Here is a 20,042-nt window from a genome sequence, read left to right as displayed (position 1 = left end):
GTCCCAATTCAACAGCCGGAGCAGCGCGACCGCGACCCTGACAACACGGGTTCGATCCCGCGTGAGGAGCGGTGTGTTTATTTATTTATTTTTTCCACGTCTGCACAGATCTGATTGACTGAAGAGAGTGGTTGGTGATATTACCTCACACGTGATTGGTCTGTGATTTACTGCGCCGCAAAGCGTGTATACAATTAAATCCTTTTCAATAGGTTTGGGTCCGGACCCGGACCACGGTCCGCCCGTGACCTCTGTTCTATGCAAATTCCCCGAATTTTCCTCTTCTGCTCACTGCTCAACCACCAAACTCGCTGCTACTGTGTTGCCAGTTGCCAGTGTTGTATCTTAAAAAGTCCACACTAAACTGTGAGAGGTTTAAGCTTGACGAGAAATATCGTCTCATCTTAATCTCGTGAGATCTCGTGCCACGATACAGCATTTGCTATTTTACTGACCAAATGTATAAACAAAGCATTTCCTGTTTTACTGTCTATTGTTATTGTTAGCTAGCCTAGATAAATGTACAAATGTAGCATTTGCTGTTTTAATGACTATTATTATTGTTTGCTAGCTAGCTAAATGTTCAAATATGCAGTTTGCTGATTTACTGAACATTATTATTGGTAGCTAGCCTAGCTAAATGTATAAATGTAGCATTTGCCGTTTTACTGACTTTTATTATTGGTAGCTAGCCTAGCTAAATGTACAAATTTTTTTTCTTAAATGTAATTTGTATTCTCTTTCAAGCATTCATTCGGTATCTCAGTATGGGATACGCCACTCTCGCATATTCCTCATGTAGCCCCGGCTAATATATATACATATATATATATATATATATATATATATATATATATATATATAGAGCGCCTTTAGATTTTACAACTGTGAGATAAAACAGATAATACAAATAAAACTGATATAAACTACAAAGTGAAATATACAAGTTAGTGGAAAATTAACACTACATATACATATAATACAGCATAAGATACAGAAATAATTTTAACTATACATGCAGAAAAAATATGTAATAAAGTAAAAAATAAAGTAAAGTAATGCTTAATCTTGCTTTGTTAATTTTGATTTATGTGATAACTAATATGCGGAAGGAAGAAAAGCTTGCGCATTTACTAACAATTCCCTACTTTACCACATGATGCCACTAATTCCCGCTCTCTCCGCACACTTTTGAAGGCATACGCATGCCTTAAACCTTGCTTAAATGTACGCTCGTTTTCACGCCAAGTATTTCTTTATAAATCACAATTCTTGCGTGAGATGTTGCTTACGCACATTTCTGCCCTCTTTTTATGCGTACGCACTCTTTATAAATGAGGCCCCTGCTCTTTATGAGGCTTTGATTCAGCAGTAGATTCTCTCCTGTCAGATTCCTGTCAACATTAGCCTGTTAGCAGCTAACAGAGTTAGCAGTGAATTAGCTCTCTTTCTCTTATACTGTTTAATAAACTGAGAAAAGCACGAATAATTTATGAGATTCAACTAATTCAGATTTAATTAGTATAATTAAAGGCTGATTTTTGGTAAGTTAGGAAAAAGCTGAATTAGCAAGCTTCCTAGTGTTGGCTAAGCTAGCTACTGAATGTACCCAAAGTTTCTGAGGAGAAAGAGCATTTATTTTCTGTTTTCTGTGACCTAGAAAGGTTTTTAAACGGTTTGGAGGAACTAAGTGCCACCATTCTAACAATTCTACAAATTACTATCTGTTTTAAGCTAATTTGCCTCAGTAAGAGTAAATTATCCTCAAATTTTACCTCAGTTTATTTAATTGTTAGCGTTTACTAGCTAACAGATTTAACGTTTATTTACACAGTTCTTAAACTTAAATTTAGTTGTTTTTTTAAAACATTACTCACACCTTCACTGTTTCTTATAATTCATATATTCTTTTCTCTACAGTGTACAAATCAGTGAGTCTTGGTGAATGTTTCTGTTCTTATTATGGTAAATAGGGCCTGCAGAGATTTAATAGAAGAATCTGTTCTTTAGAACATAATGTTTTATATCATTATTAGAAGCACAAACACACCTGAGATTATTTATATTTATTTATATTTTACAATTACTGTTACAAAGAGCCAACGCTAGTTAACTAGCTAATGCTAACTAGATGAAGCTAAGTACCCAGTAAGCTTTCTAACTTCTAAACTGAACGGTTTATCAACCAAACAGCGCCTGGGTGTTTCAATATCCACTTAAATCATGTACGTTTTATTCAGTCTTAATGAACTCTGGACTTCACATGTTAAATAGCTAAATGTATATAAACTAGCTGGTTAACTGGATGGCAGTACCTGCTGTGGTCGCGCTGCAGGGTTTCAGCACGGCTCCATGTAGAGAGAGAATAGACACCTCCAAAAACGTCTCTCTCTCAGAAAAGCATCTCAAAAGTCCTGCTCAGGTTTATACAGGAAAGATCTCTGAGTAAATGCTCCATGTTAGCCTAGTTCAGCTTCATCTTCATCCATAATCTCCACAAACAACAAGCTCTTTTACGCTAGCTCTGTAACTAGGCTCTTAAACCAACCAACCTCGTGACGTCACCAGTGCTGCACGGGCAACATGGCGGCGCCCTAGCTCAAACGTACCAAACATAAATATATTATAATTTAGTGTGTAAACATTTTATATAAAAAATCCCCCTCCCCCAAATAAATTCCATTATATTTAATCCCTTAGAAAACTTGTACAAACTGAAATGTTTCATGTCCCCTTTAAATATGTGGGCCCACTCTAAAGAATACACTCATAAAGAACAGAATTATAGATGAAATGAACAGAACTAAACGGTGCAGGTCTGGTTCGGAGCTTAATGTCCGCTTTACTCTAACGAGCAGAAATAAGAGTTTCAGATTTACCTCAGATTCAGTGAATATGAGCGGGAGCAGAGCGCGGGGTCCTGCAGCACGGAGCGTTTTCCCTCAGAGGAACTCTGATCCACGCGGGGACTCAGAGCGCTCTCTGGTTAGCAGTGTTAGCGGTCCTGGTGTTCAGTGGAGGCGGAGAGATCGCGAGTCAGTCCGGGGAACAGTCTGTCGGAGCGGCGCTGCAGCGGAGAGTTCACGGCTAGCGCAGAGCAGCTAATACACGAGGCTAAACACAGCTAGCCGAGCTGGCTAAGCTAACAGTGCTAACAGAACTTTACTTATAGAGAGATTATCCCAGCTTTATCCACCAGCTCAGTCTGGACTTCAGTGTCCTTAAAATTACCGGTTAGTTTAATTAATACTGATTATTAGTGAATTTAGTTCAGCCTGTGAGGAACTTTTTCCTCCTCGCCTCTCCCGCGCTGCTACTCCCGCATCTCCGCTGTTCTCTCTCGTCCCGTGGGCGGGCCCCTTCCAATCTGGTACTCCACCCTCACCTGTACACTTCTCCCTCAGTATATCCTTTAATCACTTTAAAGTGACCTTCTTGCAAAAACACAAGAAAAAATGAAATATATAATCTGTACTGCTTTTCTTTTCTTTTTAAACTATTTACACAAACACAATGACTATTTTGAACATGTTTAGTACTCTTTTAAACCATCACTATGCATTTATAATACTTTATTTATTACAGTATTTATCTATTTTAGAACTAGGGAGTTTTACATTTTTTACATTTGGTCAGTAAAGTAGCAAATGTTGTGTTTGGATATTTAACTAGCCTAGCTACCAATAATAATGCACGGTAAAACAGAAAATACTTTGTTTGGACATTTACCTACACTAGCTACCAGTAACAATGGTCAATAACTCAAATGTAGAATTTGGTAATTAAGTGTAGTTGGTGAATGACTATGCTCTTTAAAAAAACAAAACAACCCAACCCACAAGCACTCACAATAAAGAACTTTATAAACATATGAATACAAGTTAAACCCATGTTACTCTACCTTTGGAAGTAATTGTATATTTAACCCTTTTAAGCCTGAACCAATAACAAAAAAAACATATTTTTCCGAATTTCAATCTTAAATTGACTATTGTTACACTTCAACACAAATCCATTTTACACTGGCTTTCTCTGTTGGGCACCTTTGAGTATTTAACAAATAATAACATGAGACAATCTCAGGCCTATAGGTTTCATGTCCAACATATGTTGAGAAAACACAATGAGATTGCAGATCTGCAATATAAAAGTAGTTTAATAAAACACACAGATGAGTAAATATAGAGGTGAAGCAATACAAAGATAATAGTTTGTAGTGGATAAAAACAATTAAGAAACTACATGATTGGGATATTCTTAGTAAATTTTGGAGATCAAAAAACCTTAAGCAACATATAATATTCAATAAGGAAAAGATAAGAGAGCATAAACCTTGAGTAATACAACAACCAAATATCCATCTATATCCCTCTATGGTTACAGATTTTAATCAGAACGAACCATAGACAAATGAGAACACCATCAGAGGGAATGAACGAGCCTGCAACCTTACTGCGCTACACAAGTCTGGAGGGGGTTGATTTCAGTATGGGAACTACGGCTGGAGCGTTTTATTTAACCTCTGGAAAGGATTTTGTTGGCCTCTCTGCGGGTCTGGATGCTCCTCCAGTCCACACGGCAGTATCCGGAACAGTGTCGTCTCTCTCTGTGGCTCTGGGTCTCACTTTTGGGAACACACTCTGGAGTTCCTCAGCTGGTGTTTTCACTTCTTCTTTCATGCAGATGGGCCTAGTGGTAGTGGAAAAGACTTACGATTTGCACTTTTAATTGCCTTCAAACTGAACTAAGATGGAGTTTTCTCTCCTGTGTGAATGCGCTGGTGTTTTTTGAGTTTACTCTGTTGAGTAAAACTCTTCCCACAATCTGAGCAATAAAACGGTTTCTCTCCTGTGTGAATGCGCTGGTGTTTTCGAAGATTACTCTGTTGAGTAAAACTCTTCCAACAGTCTGAGCAGTGATACGGTTTCTCTCCTGTGTGAATGCGCTGGTGTATTTGAAGAGTACTCTGTTGAGTAAAACTCTTCCCACAGTCTGAGCAGTAATACGGTTTCTCTCCTGTGTGAATGCGCTGGTGTATTTGGAGAGTGCTCTGTAGAGTAAAACTCTTCCCACAGTCTGAGCAGTAATTCGGTTTCTCTCCTGTGTGAATGCGCTGGTGTTTTTTGAAACTACTCTGTTCAGTAAAACTCTTCCCACAGTCTGAGCAGTAATACGGTTTCTCTCCTGTGTGAATGCGCTGGTGATTTTTGAGATTACTCTGTGTAGTAAAACTCTTCCCACAGTCTGAGCAGTGATACAGTTTCTCTCCTGTGTGAATGCGCTGGTGATTTATGAGATGATTCTGTTGATTAAAACTCTTTCCACAGTCTGAGCAGCAATATGGTTTCTCTCCTGTGTGAATGTGCTGGTGAATTTTGAGATGACTGTGTAGTAAAAATCTTCCCACAGTCTGAGCAGTGATACGGTTTCTCTCCTGTGTGAATGCGCTGGTGATTTTTGAGATTACTCTGATGATTAAAACTCTTTCCACAGTCTGAGCAGTGATACGGTTTCTCTCCTGTGTGAATGCGCTGGTGGTTTTTGAGAGTACTCTGTTTAGTAAAACTCTTGGCAGAGTGCTGATGTTTCTCCATGTTGGGACTTGGCTTCAATTGTCTGTTAAATGTAGCAAACTGTTTCTGCGGGTTCTGGAGATTCTTCTGGATGGCTTTTGCTTCACCTCTTTCAGCAGTTTCACATTGCTCTTAGTTAAATATCCTGGTTGTTGGTGATGAATTTCAGGAGAATATTTTAATTTCTGGAAAAAAACAAAGAAAAATGCCATTAAATATTAAAATAAAAGAAGGTCAATTAACTGAAGAGAACTGCCTAAATCAGTTACACTATACTTATAAAACTACTGGGACATCTTCATTTACCATAAAAGCTTCTGTACTTTTATCCCAGTCGAAGTCCATAGTGTAAGGGGGTGCTGGTGGTCCTCCAGCCACTAGAAGGAGGCCATCTTTTGTCACTCATAATAATCAGTCTGACACCTGTTTAGTGCCTTTATAAGGACTGAATAGAATAATAGAATAGAATAGTCCGATTGAGGCCGTTTCGAATATTTCTATTCAATCGGATGTGGTGGATAATCCTAAAATAAACCGATACGAAGAAGAATAACAGCCTTGTAAACAACTGTACCCGATTACATCCCCAATCAGAATGTTTAAGTACGTATTAGGAGAGGAGATATATTTGTATTATTTTAGGTAAATTTAACTTTAACCACTTTAGCTGCAGTTTAGGAGCGGAACAGAGGGAAACGAGCACTCATGAGCTGTTAAATAATCACCATCAGTTATCTGCATGTAAGATGCTGATTATTAATGCTGTAGTGTTACAGTTACTGTACATAATACAGTGTCCAGATTTTCTCGTGGCAGCCTCCCAGAAGACCTGCGCAGAGTTTTTCGTTCCTTTCGCTCCATGTAGTTCATATTTAATTTAAAATTGAATAATAAACTTTAATGACTGAAAATGAACTGAATAAGATGAGCTTTCACTTAATTGATCAATAGTACCATTTTGACCACCCCAAAGAGAAGCACGTACTCCTTGTATTAAATAATCAATGCTTCACTTTGTGATGGTCACCATGGGTATTCATATTATTTTTTACTGACAAAATTTACCATGTAAGTTAACACTGTTCAAACATTTACACCAGATTGATAAAACCTTTTTAACACTGTATGTAATAAATGCTAAAGTTGTACCAGATGGACTTGGTCCTCGCTGTTGATGGTAAACTTCAAGTGATGTCCCAACTTGTTTGCACTTACATTTCAATTTAGGTAAGATGTTAGAGTGACACTCAGAGATAGAAGAGATAGAAATGTGCACCAGTTTACCAGAAAAATGTATTTCATTGTTAGAGTCACTTAAAACTACCCCAACAAATAGCACTTACTAATTACTATGGAATGGTCGGTGCCGTTGTTTGAGTACCAATTGTAACATTGATTCCAGTAGACACTTTTTTAAAATCTAAATTTAATTTTAAATATTATGGTTACATTTTATTTGCATTTACCTTCTTGATGTCCTGCAGGTTCTTGAAAAGGAGATCGTACTGCAGCAGATCTTGTTTGTTGCTCACCTTGTCTAAAGTCTTACTATTTATGTATTCTGAAAGCTTTCCATAAATTGAGGTCATTCACACTTACTCCCTGTAAAATCACTCTCTGACATCACAATGGGCCATCCTGATTTCTGTATAGAAGGGTACTTCACACTTGTAAAAGCGTTAGAAAATTCATATGCAAATAAAAATTTTAAACTAATAATTATAAAATACAAAGCATTTGTTTGAGTTTATTTGTTAATAGGATGGTAAAAACTTGTTCAAATGCATCCAGCAAGCATTCTCATTTTACTACAAAATAGTAGCCAATTTAGACAGAATTTTTGTACACATTAAAGGAAGAAGTTACTGATGTTGAGACTATTTGGGCCAGATTATATCAGGTTCTGTGTGGAAATAAAACAAACACCCCTGGTTGCTTGAGTCACTTAATCCGCCTATTATGTTTGGGGTCAATTTGACCCCTTTCAATGTTTAATGCATTTATGTAAGTAGTTAATCTCATTTTATTTCCCTCATATTTGGTTAAACTCTTGTTAATAAAAACAAAGTAAAATAAAATACCCAAATAAAACAACCCTTGGTTTAAACAATTAGTATGAAACACTGAATTGAGAAAACACACCTCCAATTTTGTTGGGGCCCAGTACGTTGGTGCACTTATAACTCCACTCAGTCAGCGAAAACGAAAGTGAATCGAATGAGTCAACCGAGTCAGTTGATTCGTTACTCACGGTTCACACAGAGCTCGCGGAGATGGCGTCCTCAGTAGCCATGACAACAGACTCCCGGTTCCCGGTGCTCCCGGTCAGAACGCAGCAGTCCCCAGCACTCACAGCGGGAGACGACGCAGTGCACGAGCGCCGGGAAGATCAGAACACCCTCCGTGTTCAACTCACACGCGAGGTCCGGCCGAGCTGCTGCAGACAGGCGCGAGGAAACTCAGCAGCAGCAGCAGCTCTCAGTCCGCGGAGAAGCGCCTTTACTCCACAGTCCGGCTGAACTGCCTCTTCAGAGGTTCCGCAGTAAAACTGAACTGAACGCTGCGGTTTAGAGCACTATACAGTACAATAGCACTGTAACTGTGTTATAGAGCGGATAACAAGTAAATAAAAGCGCTCCGGAGAGTCTAAACACAACTTCTCTCCTCACTTTCTCTCTCCTTCTCCTCCAACACACACCCACAGACACTCACACTCTCCCTCTTAGTCCCGCCCCTACTCGGCGCGGATTGGATAGAAAAATGTCTGTCGAGCTTTTCACTCGTATGATTGGCTGAGCTGAACAGGAAATCAGCAGGAAAAACCCGCGAAACAGAAAAGGCTCCTGGGAAATGGAGTTCGTTTACACTTACAACGAAAAACAAAGAAATAATACAAATACAAATACACAGGATATTTTTAAGGGTCCTACACAAGTATCTATTGTTATCTAGCTAGCAAATGTTCTCAGTGCTTTTTTTAACCCAAGTATCTAATGTTATCTAGCTAGCAAATGTTCCCAGTGCTTTTTTAAACCAAGTAACTAATGTTATTTAATTAGTGAATGTTACCAGTGTTTTTTTAAACCAAGTATCTAATGTTATCTAGCTAGCCAATGTTCCCAGTGCTTTTTAACCAGTATCTAATGTTATCTAGCTAGTGCAGAGTAACCGTTTATTTCAATTATGATTACTTAACTTTAACATCTATAATTACATAATCATTGTGTGAAACCTTGTATTTTATATGCATTTATATAGAAGATTAACCAATACTCACATTGTATTTTATACACATTTATATAGAAGATTAAACAGTAATCACAATATATATTCTTTACACATATAGTTAAACATTGCTTGATCAGGCATGTAACTAACACAGACTCTATTATATGGCAAATTAACCCAAATGATACATAAGGCATTTAACTAACACATAGGATCTACTGTATGGCGTACTAACCACGTGTTACTGACATATTAGCATATAACATATGAAATCTATTGTGTGACTTGTTTAGCTCACGCTTAAGGCATCTCGGTCGCTGCATGACCCTAACTAACGGCCATCAATCATCGACTGGTACACTCTGTACGAACTGAATTGATACAAAGGAGACTTCGGGATGAACAGTGCGGCCTTTCTCTCTGTGCAAAGGCCGCAGAGAGAAAGGAAAGAGTCGTGTCAGAGTTCACTCACTCTCCAGCATATACAACATAGATATCGAGATGATGAAACTGTGGGTAACATTAGCTTCTCTAAAACTGCAGCAGGTCTTGGAACTGCTGCTCTGAATCTGCTGGTGTGAGCTTCTGCTGCTCTCTGGCTCTGCAGATGAAGTTGGGATTTAACCTGATGCTGTGATTCGCCACCGTGTCCGCTATATTGATTTAGTAAACAAATCAGTTAAGCCGTTGATGTGGAGCTGCAGTTTTTCTTGGTAAAACACAATTAAATTTACATTTCTCACCAAATTTTCTTTTGTGTTTTTTATATTTAAAGGATTTTGTTTTACATATACAAAACAACACGTATTGATCTCAGGAGTGCATATCACTGTTAGTCTGAAGCTAATGTGGTGGAAAATTATTAACTGTGTTGTAAAAAAAAAAAGAGGAATCTTTTATAAAGTGGTCTAAAGGAAAAGGTTTTTAGACATCGTTGGTCAAGTGATCAATGTAGCAGGAATTTGAAAAAATAAAACAGCAGCTAGATCTTACAATGCCATTTTATTGCATATAAGTACAAGTGTATGTTGGTAAGTTAACCGAACACCCTTCACTTATACATGTTTCATTCAAATTTAAATCAGATAAAGGTTTAAAAGGTAAAAAATTAAAATTTTATGAATTAATATTACTTAGAAGTAGTGCTGGTCAATATGGGGAAAAAAGATATCACAATAACGATATATATCATGATATACCACATTAATATAAATCAATTATAAATAAATTAACAAACACGAAAATGAGGGTATTCAATCTGTCATTTCAGTTCGTTTTAGTTTTTCTTTTATTTACCGTTTTAATTAATTTCAGTTAAAGAGAAGTTTCCTTAACAATAAGACTTGGTTACCTAGCTATATGGTGATCAGTGGCGGACTTAGCAATTTGGGGGCTCAAGGCGAATTTAGCTAGGGGGCCATCAACGTTAATATGCGAGAAATAAGTTTCAGATATAACACCATTGTATGTCAAAATGGAAAATATTTATTTAAAAAAAAAATAGTAAAAAAAGAAAATTGAAGCTTTCAATGCTAATTGTACTTTTTATATGTGCAATCAATAAACATATCTTTAAATAAAATATACACCCCAATGCCAAAAAAAAGGTAAAGCAGTGTGACTGAGAGCATTTGTGTGAGTGAGTCAATCAGTAATTATTATCTAGAATTGTAACTGAACTTAATGATAAAGAATAATTATCAATCACATCAACATGTAGAGTGAAAATATATGAGAGAGAGAGAGAGAGGAGGCAGAGTTTGTGTAAGTGCATGTGTGACAGAAAGAGAGAGAATGAGTGTGTGAGAGAGGCATCTGAGTGAGTGATGAAGAGTGTCCCTGTGTGAGTGTGTGAATAAGAGAGAGAGAGAGATAATGCATGTGTATGAGAGGGAACATATGTGGGGGCGAAAGAGAGAGAAAAAGGGTATGTGACTGAATGAGGAGAGTTTGGGGGGAGTGAGTGTGTGTGTGTGTGTGTGTGTGTGTGTGAGAGAGTGTACGGCATAGGGTTGGGCGATGTCTCCTTAACTGGCAGATGACGATGCTTACATTGAAACATCGCGATGGATGATATCGGTGGCGGGGGTGTTTGATCAATAAAATACTAAAAATATTTAAAATGAATGGGCGGCACGGTGGCGCAGTGGGTAGCACTTCTGCCTCACAGCAAGACGGCCTGGGTTTGATTCCCGGCTGGGGCAACCCTGGTCTTTCTGTGTGGAGTTTGCACGTTCTCCCCGTGTCTGCGTGGGTTTCCTCCGGGTTCTCCGGTTTCCTCCCACAGTCCAAAGACGGCACGTTCAGACTAATTGGAACTTGATTGAAATTGCCCCTCAGGTGTGAGTGTGTGAGTGAATGTGTCTTTTTGTCTGTCTGTGTCTGTCTGCCCTGCGATGGATTGGCGGCCTGTCCTGGGTGTATCCTGCCTTCTGCCCGATGCCTGCTGGGATAGGCTCCAGTTTTTTTTTATCGCAATGCCGCGCGCGCTTTCCTTTACTGAAGCTAAACTGTTTGATTATATTTATGTCATATCAATACCATTTTAACGTTTTTCGTTTCTCTGTTTTGAAATTCGTTAGATTATATTTTTGTCAACATTTTGGTTTTATTTTCGTTTATTATTCTTATAATAATAATAGAATTTACATGATTTAAAGTAAGTCAATACTTACTTTTACTGGTAACTAGTTACTTTTATAGTGGGGTAACTTCGTTAGTAACTAGTAATTATTCAAAGTAAGGTGCCCAACACACCCGACGCACAACGAGCAGGCTTATTCTATTTGCGTGAATAACAAGAAATGTTTAAAATTAATACAGACAAGCTGTAACCTAGATATAAATAATAATATCTTAATAATAGTAGAATAATAATAAATAATATAATAATATGCCAATTAGGCATATTTATAGCAGTAGGGTATTTTAATTTTATCCCTGACTCTAATTCATTTAAGTTATATACCTGATTTGATCTTTTTCTGTACAATCCCTGCTAAAGTTTTAGGTGAAGAAGACCTAAAGAAGGTCAGTGCATGTTTCTGGAAAAATAAAAAAAGTGGGCGTGGCATCGCAATGGTCCATCGCGATGTTGGGTCATAAATGACACAACCCTAGTATGGCACCTCCTCGTCCTCCTCCTCCACCAAAACATTTGGTCCAGTGGTGCTGACACACTAAAAAAGCTTTTGGAAGAGCATCTGTTTTAAGTTTAGCCACTTGGGTGGTGGCGCTTCATGGCTTCGCTCACAACCCACTTGTACACTTAATTTCACTTTAATTCCGTCTTTCACAAGCAGCGCGTTTGTGGTTCACCGGCATGGCCACATGGCATGGATGGAATATTCCATTTTAACGCGAAAGAGAGGGGGTGTGGACGGAATCTGTATTTCTTTGTAATGTATTGTGTTATCTTTGTTTCCATTTTAAACATACAAGAATCACCATTTATGAACACACTATCCGTGAATTACTGTCCAAAGGGCCCCAATTACCAGCTGTAGGCCTATGGAAAGTTTGCAGCTAGTCAAAGGGCCCCTACAGTGGGCTGCAGTGGGACGGGCCCTACGGCAGTTGCCTAGCAATGCCTCTATGCAAAGACCGCCTCTGCAAACAACACATATACAGAGAAGACGTAAAAGACTTCCTAAAATCAAACTTGGGTAAAGGGAGGAACTAGAAGAGATTGTGATACAGGGAGGAAAAAAGGAGGGAAAAAAAAGAAGCGAGCCAGAGCTCAGAATAAAAACTGGCATAGATTTATTTTCATGTAAAACTAAGATCCAACACTGAGTGACTGTAGACAGGTGTTTCAGTTTCATTGTCCAACCCCGGTATGTCCCAAATGTGTCTATAAACTGGGTATAGGATATATATATGATATCTCAATAAATTTTATAAAACATATTTTCTTTTTGTTTAGTTTTTTTCAGCTCAGAAAGTCCTTTTGTAACGTTTGTAATAATACTTTTTATTATTTTAAGTAATGTCTTTTTTTCCACAGATCTTTCAGACACATCCCATGTAAAAATGTCCCCAGAACTCGTCAAGCTAGTCATACGGTTAGCTTATTAGAATAGGCAGCAGTGACTTCATTTAACTCACAATAGAAAAAAGGGCAATTCTGTTTATACTCTTTTTCCTAAAGTTCATATTAATACTTGTAAAGGGTTAATCATTTAGTGGGTGTTAACATATGAACAGCTCAGGCATGAGGGATTGTGGTAGCTGCCTACCGTTTCATACACAGCCAGTCTATCTCTGCTCTCTCCTACTGGTATGCAGATTAGCTAAGTGTCAAACGGTCAGGTTGTTACCGTCATTTAATGGTCCATATTATGTCAATTTACATTTGAGATTTGTAGGTATAAACATACACATATTCACACACATATTTTTTCACAGTTTATTTTTTCACCTGCATATCCGATTAGCCTAAATTTTACCCTGTATATTTAATTCCCAGCGCCAGAGAGCTTTATTTTCGTGATAAATATTTCTTAAAACTGCATTGACACTAATGTGGTGACGTGTTTGTGTGTGTTGTGTTGGTACATGTAGATCAGGTGCAGCAGTGCTGCTGGGGTTTTTAAACACAGGGTTCAAACACCTTTTACAAGGTAAAATTCAAGCACTTTCAAGGCCCATTTTCAAGTTTTTTTCAGCACCTTTGAGCAAAGTGGTAAATTAATGATAACGATGATATCTCAAAACTGCGATTCAGCGATAATCAATATATTGCAAAACTATCCTCCACACTTCACAGCAACTGAGCTACTGAGAAAAAACACTTCTATGTAAGTAAATAGCAGGAGTTATGGATTTATTGGTGTCAGTTTCACACAAGTTAAATACCAATGTTCTCAAAATACTGAGTATCTCAACATAATGTGTATCCAATAAATTTCGTTCCACTTCACGATTGAAAGATTATTGATCTACTGTTCGAATTATGATGTATCTGGCATGATACGTCATAAAGAAGAAAAGGAGATCCAGTCCAAAATTGTAGTTCCGTCAGATTTTATTCAAAGAATCTTCTGAGCAAAACAGTTTTTTTGGATACATTAAAAATTGAGTAAAAAGATTATTGAAAAATGAATTGAAATAAAAAGGTGAAAATAAGAGGAAAACCCCAAAGGTGAGAAAAGTTGGGGTTTCCAGAGTTCTCGGCTGTGTGAACAGGACCTGTGGCTCTGTAGTCCCTCTCGGGAGAAGCTCTCCCGCCCAACTCTACTCTTCTTCCTAGACAGAGTCTAATAAAAACAGGCATTCGCCTGGCCTCAGTCTAATGGTGTGTGAGGAGGCTCCTCACACCCCCCGGATCCTGATACTGATAAGCAGTTATTCATCCTATACGTCAGCCGAGAACTCGGTCACCCCAACCTTATCAGACTATAGACTACATGTACAGAAACTCATGGTTCTGCTGGAAAAAATTAATCATGCTAAGTTGCAAGAAAAACGGCCTTGCTTTGAGCACAAGGACACAATATACATACATTCTAAGTCACAATGTGAATCATCATGAATCGTGCTAAATGCTTGAATAACATACTGATTAAGTGAAATGCTGATTTAGTTACACACAGATTAACCCTTTAATCAATGAACAATGAACATAGTAAGGCAAAACTCCTCCGTATTCTTACACACTTGTTAATTCTTCACAAAAAACAAACAAAAAATCATATATTTATGTTTGAAGCCCAAAATGTGGCAAAAGTTTGAAAAGTTCAAGGGGGGGCCGAATACTTTTGCAAGGCACTGTATATAGTGGTTGCTTGAATGTATGTTTGGCTGTGTACAAAAGCTTTTGGCTAAATGCTTAAGTTGAAAGAATAGATAAGATTGCAGATCTTGCAATATAAAAGCCTTTTATTGAATCACATAGATATGAATATGAGTAAATACATAAGGTGATGTAAAACAACGATAATAGCTGGTACTGGATAAAACAATCAATAAAGTAAATGGATTGGATATTTTTAGTACCTTTAGAGATATAAAAAAAAACCTTTAGCAAAACGATACCAAATAAGGAAAAGATAACAGAGTATATAACTTTAGCAACACAACACAACCAAATATCCCTGTAGATTAACTTGCAGATTTTTAATCAGACTGACTGAACCATAGACCAATGAGAAAACCAGTAGAGCAGGGGTGTCAAACTCATTTTGGCCGAGGGCCACATTGGCATATTGGCTGTCCTCTGAGGGCCAGATGTAACTTATAAATGTAATAAAATGTAACCAAATGTAATATAAAATGAATGTAATTACTCCTTAATGTTAAATAGCTCTCAATATACTATTTATTCAATCAAATATTACAGTTGCATGGAAAAAATGTTTGCTTGTTGCTCTATTAACATAAATCCTTTTAATTTGTCATGTTATGAAATCCAAAAACTCCATCAATCAAGAACCAAACTATTCAAGTGAATAGGAATGACATAAAATACAAGTTCTATTAACTTTGATCAAAACGTTTGATACTGAAATAAGGCTTAATAAATATAAAATAAAAAATTGTGATCTGTTAAGAACATGTGATAGATTTAGCATTTCCTCAGATTTAGCAGTTCCTCATACAACCACTAGTCGGAGCTGCAGCAGCAGCAGCAGCAGCACAAGCCAGCAGTCTTTACTCAGTCAGAGCTACAGCCCAGCCACGGGCTACAGGCAGTCTGGAGCGTTTTTACAGTTTTTAAAATTCTTCTGTGTAGAAAATAAAGGTTTTTAAGCCCACTAACCGGATAATACAGCTCTCTACAGTTCATTTTTCAGCCCAAGCAGCTAACAGCAGCAGTTTAGAGCAGCCGTCACGGAGTCACTGCTCGGATTACATTATAAACAGGTCAGTTAGCGCGCTGCTAACCTCAGGATGTTTATAACTACGGAGTTTAGAACACACAACGGCTGCAAGGTTAGACTGTTGAAGGCTACTGAAGACTAATTAAAGGCTATTGGAGGTTATTGAAAGGGTTATTGGGGGCAGAAATCAGTAAAGGCTGGTTAGATTAGTGATTCACGTCCTCGTACTTTGCTGCGGTGAAACTGTGACTAGCGCTGTCACAGTGATGTTTATTAACGTCATTAAAACAGATTTTGTCAGCTATTGTCGTATAAATATTTACACAAAACTTATATCTCTCCTAACAAGCGTTTATTTTGGTACCGGTCTTTCGCCTTGAAGCACAGCCCTCCGTCTGCATCAGCTTTTCTTTTTCTGGACATTATGGGATAAACGTTTGTATGTCTCAATTCCACCCGCGAAGTTACGCCTTCCCTCCGGCAGGGTTTCCACATCAATGACTACACTGCCGTATAGTGGCAGTAAGCCGTAACTTCGCGGGTAATACAATCAAGCATTGTGGGAAATGTAGTTTTTGGTCAAAGAACGCTTCTGACCTATTTATTATAGACACTTGGATGTGGCCACATTTGGCCCGCGGGCCTTGTGTTTGACACATGTGCAGTAGAGGGAATCAAGGATCCTGCAGTCTTACTGCTGCATAGCCTATTGAGTGTTGCTTTCAGTATGGAAACTACAGCTAGACCTTTTTTTTTTTTTTTTTTTAACTCTGAAAAGGATTTTGTTGGCCTTTTGTTGCAAGCTAAGAATATTCTCTACTCCTAAGAATACTCTACTCCTTTAAACTACGACATCTAAATTTTAAAAGACTAAGTTATGCTAATCTAACATCTGGAGCAAACACTGGCAGTGCCCTCGCTCCAACTACAACTACAAACGTGGAGTGGAGGAAAAAATAAAGAAAGTTTTTATATGTAAACAATTGAGAATGTATTAAGGCTGTAAATGACATAAGTTGACCAAATGATCATTTCCTACTTATGGCAAAGCATATTCAATTTTTAAACCTAAAAATGTCCCAGAATGATAAAATCCTCACTTTTGTTTATTATTAGTTCTAAAGCTAATGCTGAGATTTAATATACGATTTTACTCTGAGCTAGCATCATCGCTTTACTATTTATTCAGCATATCACTGAAAAAATTGTAAAAATGTATGTTCCTAGTTTATGCTGTTAGTGGTACCATTTATGATTCTGTGTGTAAAAACTTCTTAAAACACAACACTAAGTGTTGAAGAGCTCTGCAGGCATTAACTAATGTAGGTATACAAACAAACATAAAAACACAGCATGAAATTCAGTAAACATCATCTCTGGATAAGATTCATTTTTCTGAACCTGTAAAAAGCCATTTTTAAATGAAGTTCTTGTAACAGAGTGAAGATTTTGTGCATGATGAGGTGTTTTTGGCTGTCTGAAAGATTTAAGGTTTGCATTTTTTACGGCAGAGGAACAGATTTGGGATACTTTTCTATCTTTTGTGAATGCACTGATGTAATATAAGTTCACTCTGTAAAGTAAAACTCTTCCCACAGTCTGAACAGTGATATGGTTTCTCTCCTGTGTGAATGCGCTGGTGATTTTTGAGATCACTCTGTCTAGTAAAACTCTTCCCACAGTCTGAGCAGTGATACGGTTTCTCTCCTGTGTGAATGCGCTGGTGCAGTTTGAGATTACTCTGTTGAGTAAAACTCTTCCCACAGTCGAAACAGTAATACGGTTTCTCTCCTGTGTGAATGCGCTGATGCAGTTTGAGATTACTCTGTTCAGTAAAACTCTTCCCACAGTCGAAACAGTAATACGGTTTCTCTCCTGTGTGAATGCGCTGGTGTTTTTTGAGAGTACTCTGTAAAGTAAAACTCTTTCCACAGTCTGAGCAGTGATACGGTTTCTCTCCTGCGTGAATGCGCTGGTGATTTTTGAGATGACCCTGTTGATTAAAACTCTTCCCACAGTCTGAGCAGTGATACGGTTTCTCTCCTGTGTGAATGCGCTGGTGAAGTTTGAGATGACTCTGTGTAGTAAAACACTTATCACAGTCTGAGCAGTGATACGGTTTCTCTCCTGTGTGAATGCGCTGGTGTTTTTTGAGAGTACTCTGTAAAGTAAAACTCTTTCCACAGTCTGAGCAGTAATATGGTTTCTCTCCTGTGTGAATGCGCTGGTGTATTTTGAGACTACTCTGTTCAGTAAAACTCTTCCCACAGTCGAAACAGTAATACGGTTTCTCTCCTGTTTGAATGCGCTGGTGATTTTTGAGATTACTCTGTTTAGTAAAACTCTTTCCACAGTCTGAGCAGTGATACGGTTTCTCTCCTGTGTGAATGCGCTGGTGTATTTTGAGATTACTCTGTTGAGTAAAACTCTTCCCACAGTCGAAACAGTAATACGGTTTCTCTCCTGTGTGAATGCGCTGGTGTATTTTGAGACTACTCTGTTCAGTAAAACTCTTCCCACAATCGGAGCAGTAATAAGGTTTCTCTCCTGTGTGAATGCGCTGGTGTTTTTTGAGATTACTCTGTTGATTAAAACTCTTCCCACAGTCTGAGCAGTGATGCGGTTTCTCTCCTGTGTGAATGCGCTGGTGTATTTTGAGTTTACTCTGTTCAGTAAAACTCTTTCCACAGTCTGAGCATTGATACGGTTTCTCTCCTGTGTGAATGCGCTGGTGATTTTTGAGATGACCCTGTTGATTAAAACTCTTCCCACAGTCTGAGCAGTGATACGGTTTCTCTCCTGTGTGAATGCGCTGGTGCAGTTTGAGAGTACTCTGTTCAGTAAAACTCTTTCCACAGTCTGAGCATTGATACGGTTTCTCTCCTGTGTGAATGCGCTGGTGTATTTTGAGTTTACTCTGTTCAGTAAAACTCTTTCCACAGTCTGAGCATTGATACGGTTTCTCTCCTGTGTGAATGCGCTGGTGATTTTTGAGATTACTCTGTTGATTAAAACTCTTCCCACAGTCTGAGCAGTGATGCGGTTTCTCTCCTGTGTGAATGCGCTGGTGTATTTTGAGTTTACTCTGTTCAGTAAAACTCTTTCCACAGTCTGAGCATTGATACGGTTTCTCTCCTGTGTGAATGCGCTGGTGTTTTTTGAGTTTACTCTGTTGATTAAAACTCTTCCCACAGTCTGAGCAGTGATACGGTTTCTCTCCTGTGTGAATGCGCTGGTGTTTTTTGATATCACTCTGTTTAGTAAAACTCTTGACAGAGTGCTGATATTTCTCCATGTTGGGACTTGGCTCCATCTGTCTGTGAAATGTAGCAAACAATTTCTGCGTTTTCAGGAGATTCTTCTGGATGGCTTGTGCTTCACCTCTTTCAGCAGTTTAACACTGTTCTTTATTAAATATCCTGGTTGTTTATTCTGGAAAAACAAAGAAAAAAAAATGTGTGTATTAAAATAAAAGCAGGTCAATTAACCAAAAAGAATTACCTACATTAGTTACACTATATGGAGAAAAATACTGGGACACCTTCATACTACAATAAAGGCTTCAGTACTTTTATCCCATTATAAATTCACAGACATTTTAATATGTAGTTGTATCTTGACTGTCAGCAGGCTGCAGCTGCAAAATGTATGTAGCAGAAACACTGCTGCTGTCCTGAGCACTGAATACAGTGTTATACTACTACTTTAGTAGTATCACACTTTACACTATAATCCATACTACTAAAACTTGAAGCTCGGCTGCGCTCCGGTCCACACCTAGAACCTCCCGCTATGAAGCCGAGCGGAGCGCAGTGCGGCCGAACCGAGTTCCTCGATTAGGCTCGGCCCTGATGCAGAATTTTAGATTTTAGCACCCCTGATGCTTCCACAAGTGATTAAACAGGAGAGATAGTTGAGGGAGGCAGGTCTAATTCAGTGGTTCGGCTTTCAAAGGTCTGATAAACTTCAGCTTGCTCCTAATTGTGCCGGAAAGTGGAGTTGACTAGCAACGGTAATGCATCTAATCTGTTCCACCACCTCAAGCAGTTTCACTACACACAATATCTTCCTTATTCTGGCTGAAGCACTTATGTAGTTTATGTTGTATCTAAGTTATTTATAGTTGATATAGGTTTGTTTATTTGACGGTGATATCGTGTTCCTTTTATATAAATGAAGGCTTTCTGCATTCTTTATCCTGGATGATAAGCCAGCAAGGTTATAAAAGTTACATATTTTTTATTTTTGCATGTGATATTTAATTGTGAGGATCATGTAACCAACGAATCCACCCCCCTCCCCTCCCCCCTCCCTGCACGTGCCTTTACCACAGAGCAACGATCAAGCTTAAAGGCAAAGTCAGTGAGTGACTTTGGTCTGTCAAAGTGACTGAAAGGTAAGTTATAATTTCTGTTCTACT

At 38.2% G+C, this 20,042-nt stretch overlaps 3 protein-coding genes and 1 pseudogene across 5 annotated transcripts in view; all 4 read right to left on the bottom strand.

Moving 5' to 3' along the window:
* The window catches only part of LOC111197521 (zinc finger protein OZF-like), a 134,460-nt gene that overhangs the window by 94,025 nt on the left and 20,393 nt on the right, over positions 1 to 20,042 (bottom strand). The window lies entirely within an intron of this gene.
* Positions 3,846 to 20,042, bottom strand: part of LOC125801443 (zinc finger protein 79-like) — a 124,749-nt pseudogene continuing 108,552 nt past the window's right edge.
* Positions 13,810 to 20,042, bottom strand: part of LOC125801483 (zinc finger protein 239-like) — a 225,484-nt gene continuing 219,251 nt past the window's right edge. Inside the window, exon 2 of the mRNA XM_049478265.1 lies at positions 13,810 to 14,189. The gene's annotated coding sequence lies outside the window, so the exon portion shown is untranslated. The remainder of the gene's footprint in view (positions 14,190 to 20,042) is intronic.
* LOC111196651 (zinc finger protein 850-like) overlaps positions 16,791 to 20,042 on the bottom strand; it is a 491,117-nt gene continuing 487,865 nt past the window's right edge. For all 3 annotated transcript variants that reach the window (XM_049477317.1, XM_049477318.1, XM_049477316.1), the window contains exon 2: positions 16,791 to 19,054. In XM_049477317.1, the coding sequence (XP_049333274.1) occupies positions 17,157 to 18,935 (1,779 nt within the window). In that variant the 5' untranslated portion in view covers positions 18,936 to 19,054 and the 3' untranslated portion in view covers positions 16,791 to 17,156. The remainder of the gene's footprint in view (positions 19,055 to 20,042) is intronic.

The sequence above is a fragment of the Astyanax mexicanus genome, chromosome 4 (assembly GCF_023375975.1).
Source record: "Astyanax mexicanus isolate ESR-SI-001 chromosome 4, AstMex3_surface, whole genome shotgun sequence".
Taxonomy (NCBI): domain Eukaryota; kingdom Metazoa; phylum Chordata; class Actinopteri; order Characiformes; family Acestrorhamphidae; genus Astyanax; species Astyanax mexicanus.
Note: the sequence above shows the minus strand (reverse complement) of the source record. Positions and strands in the feature narration are given on the sequence as shown.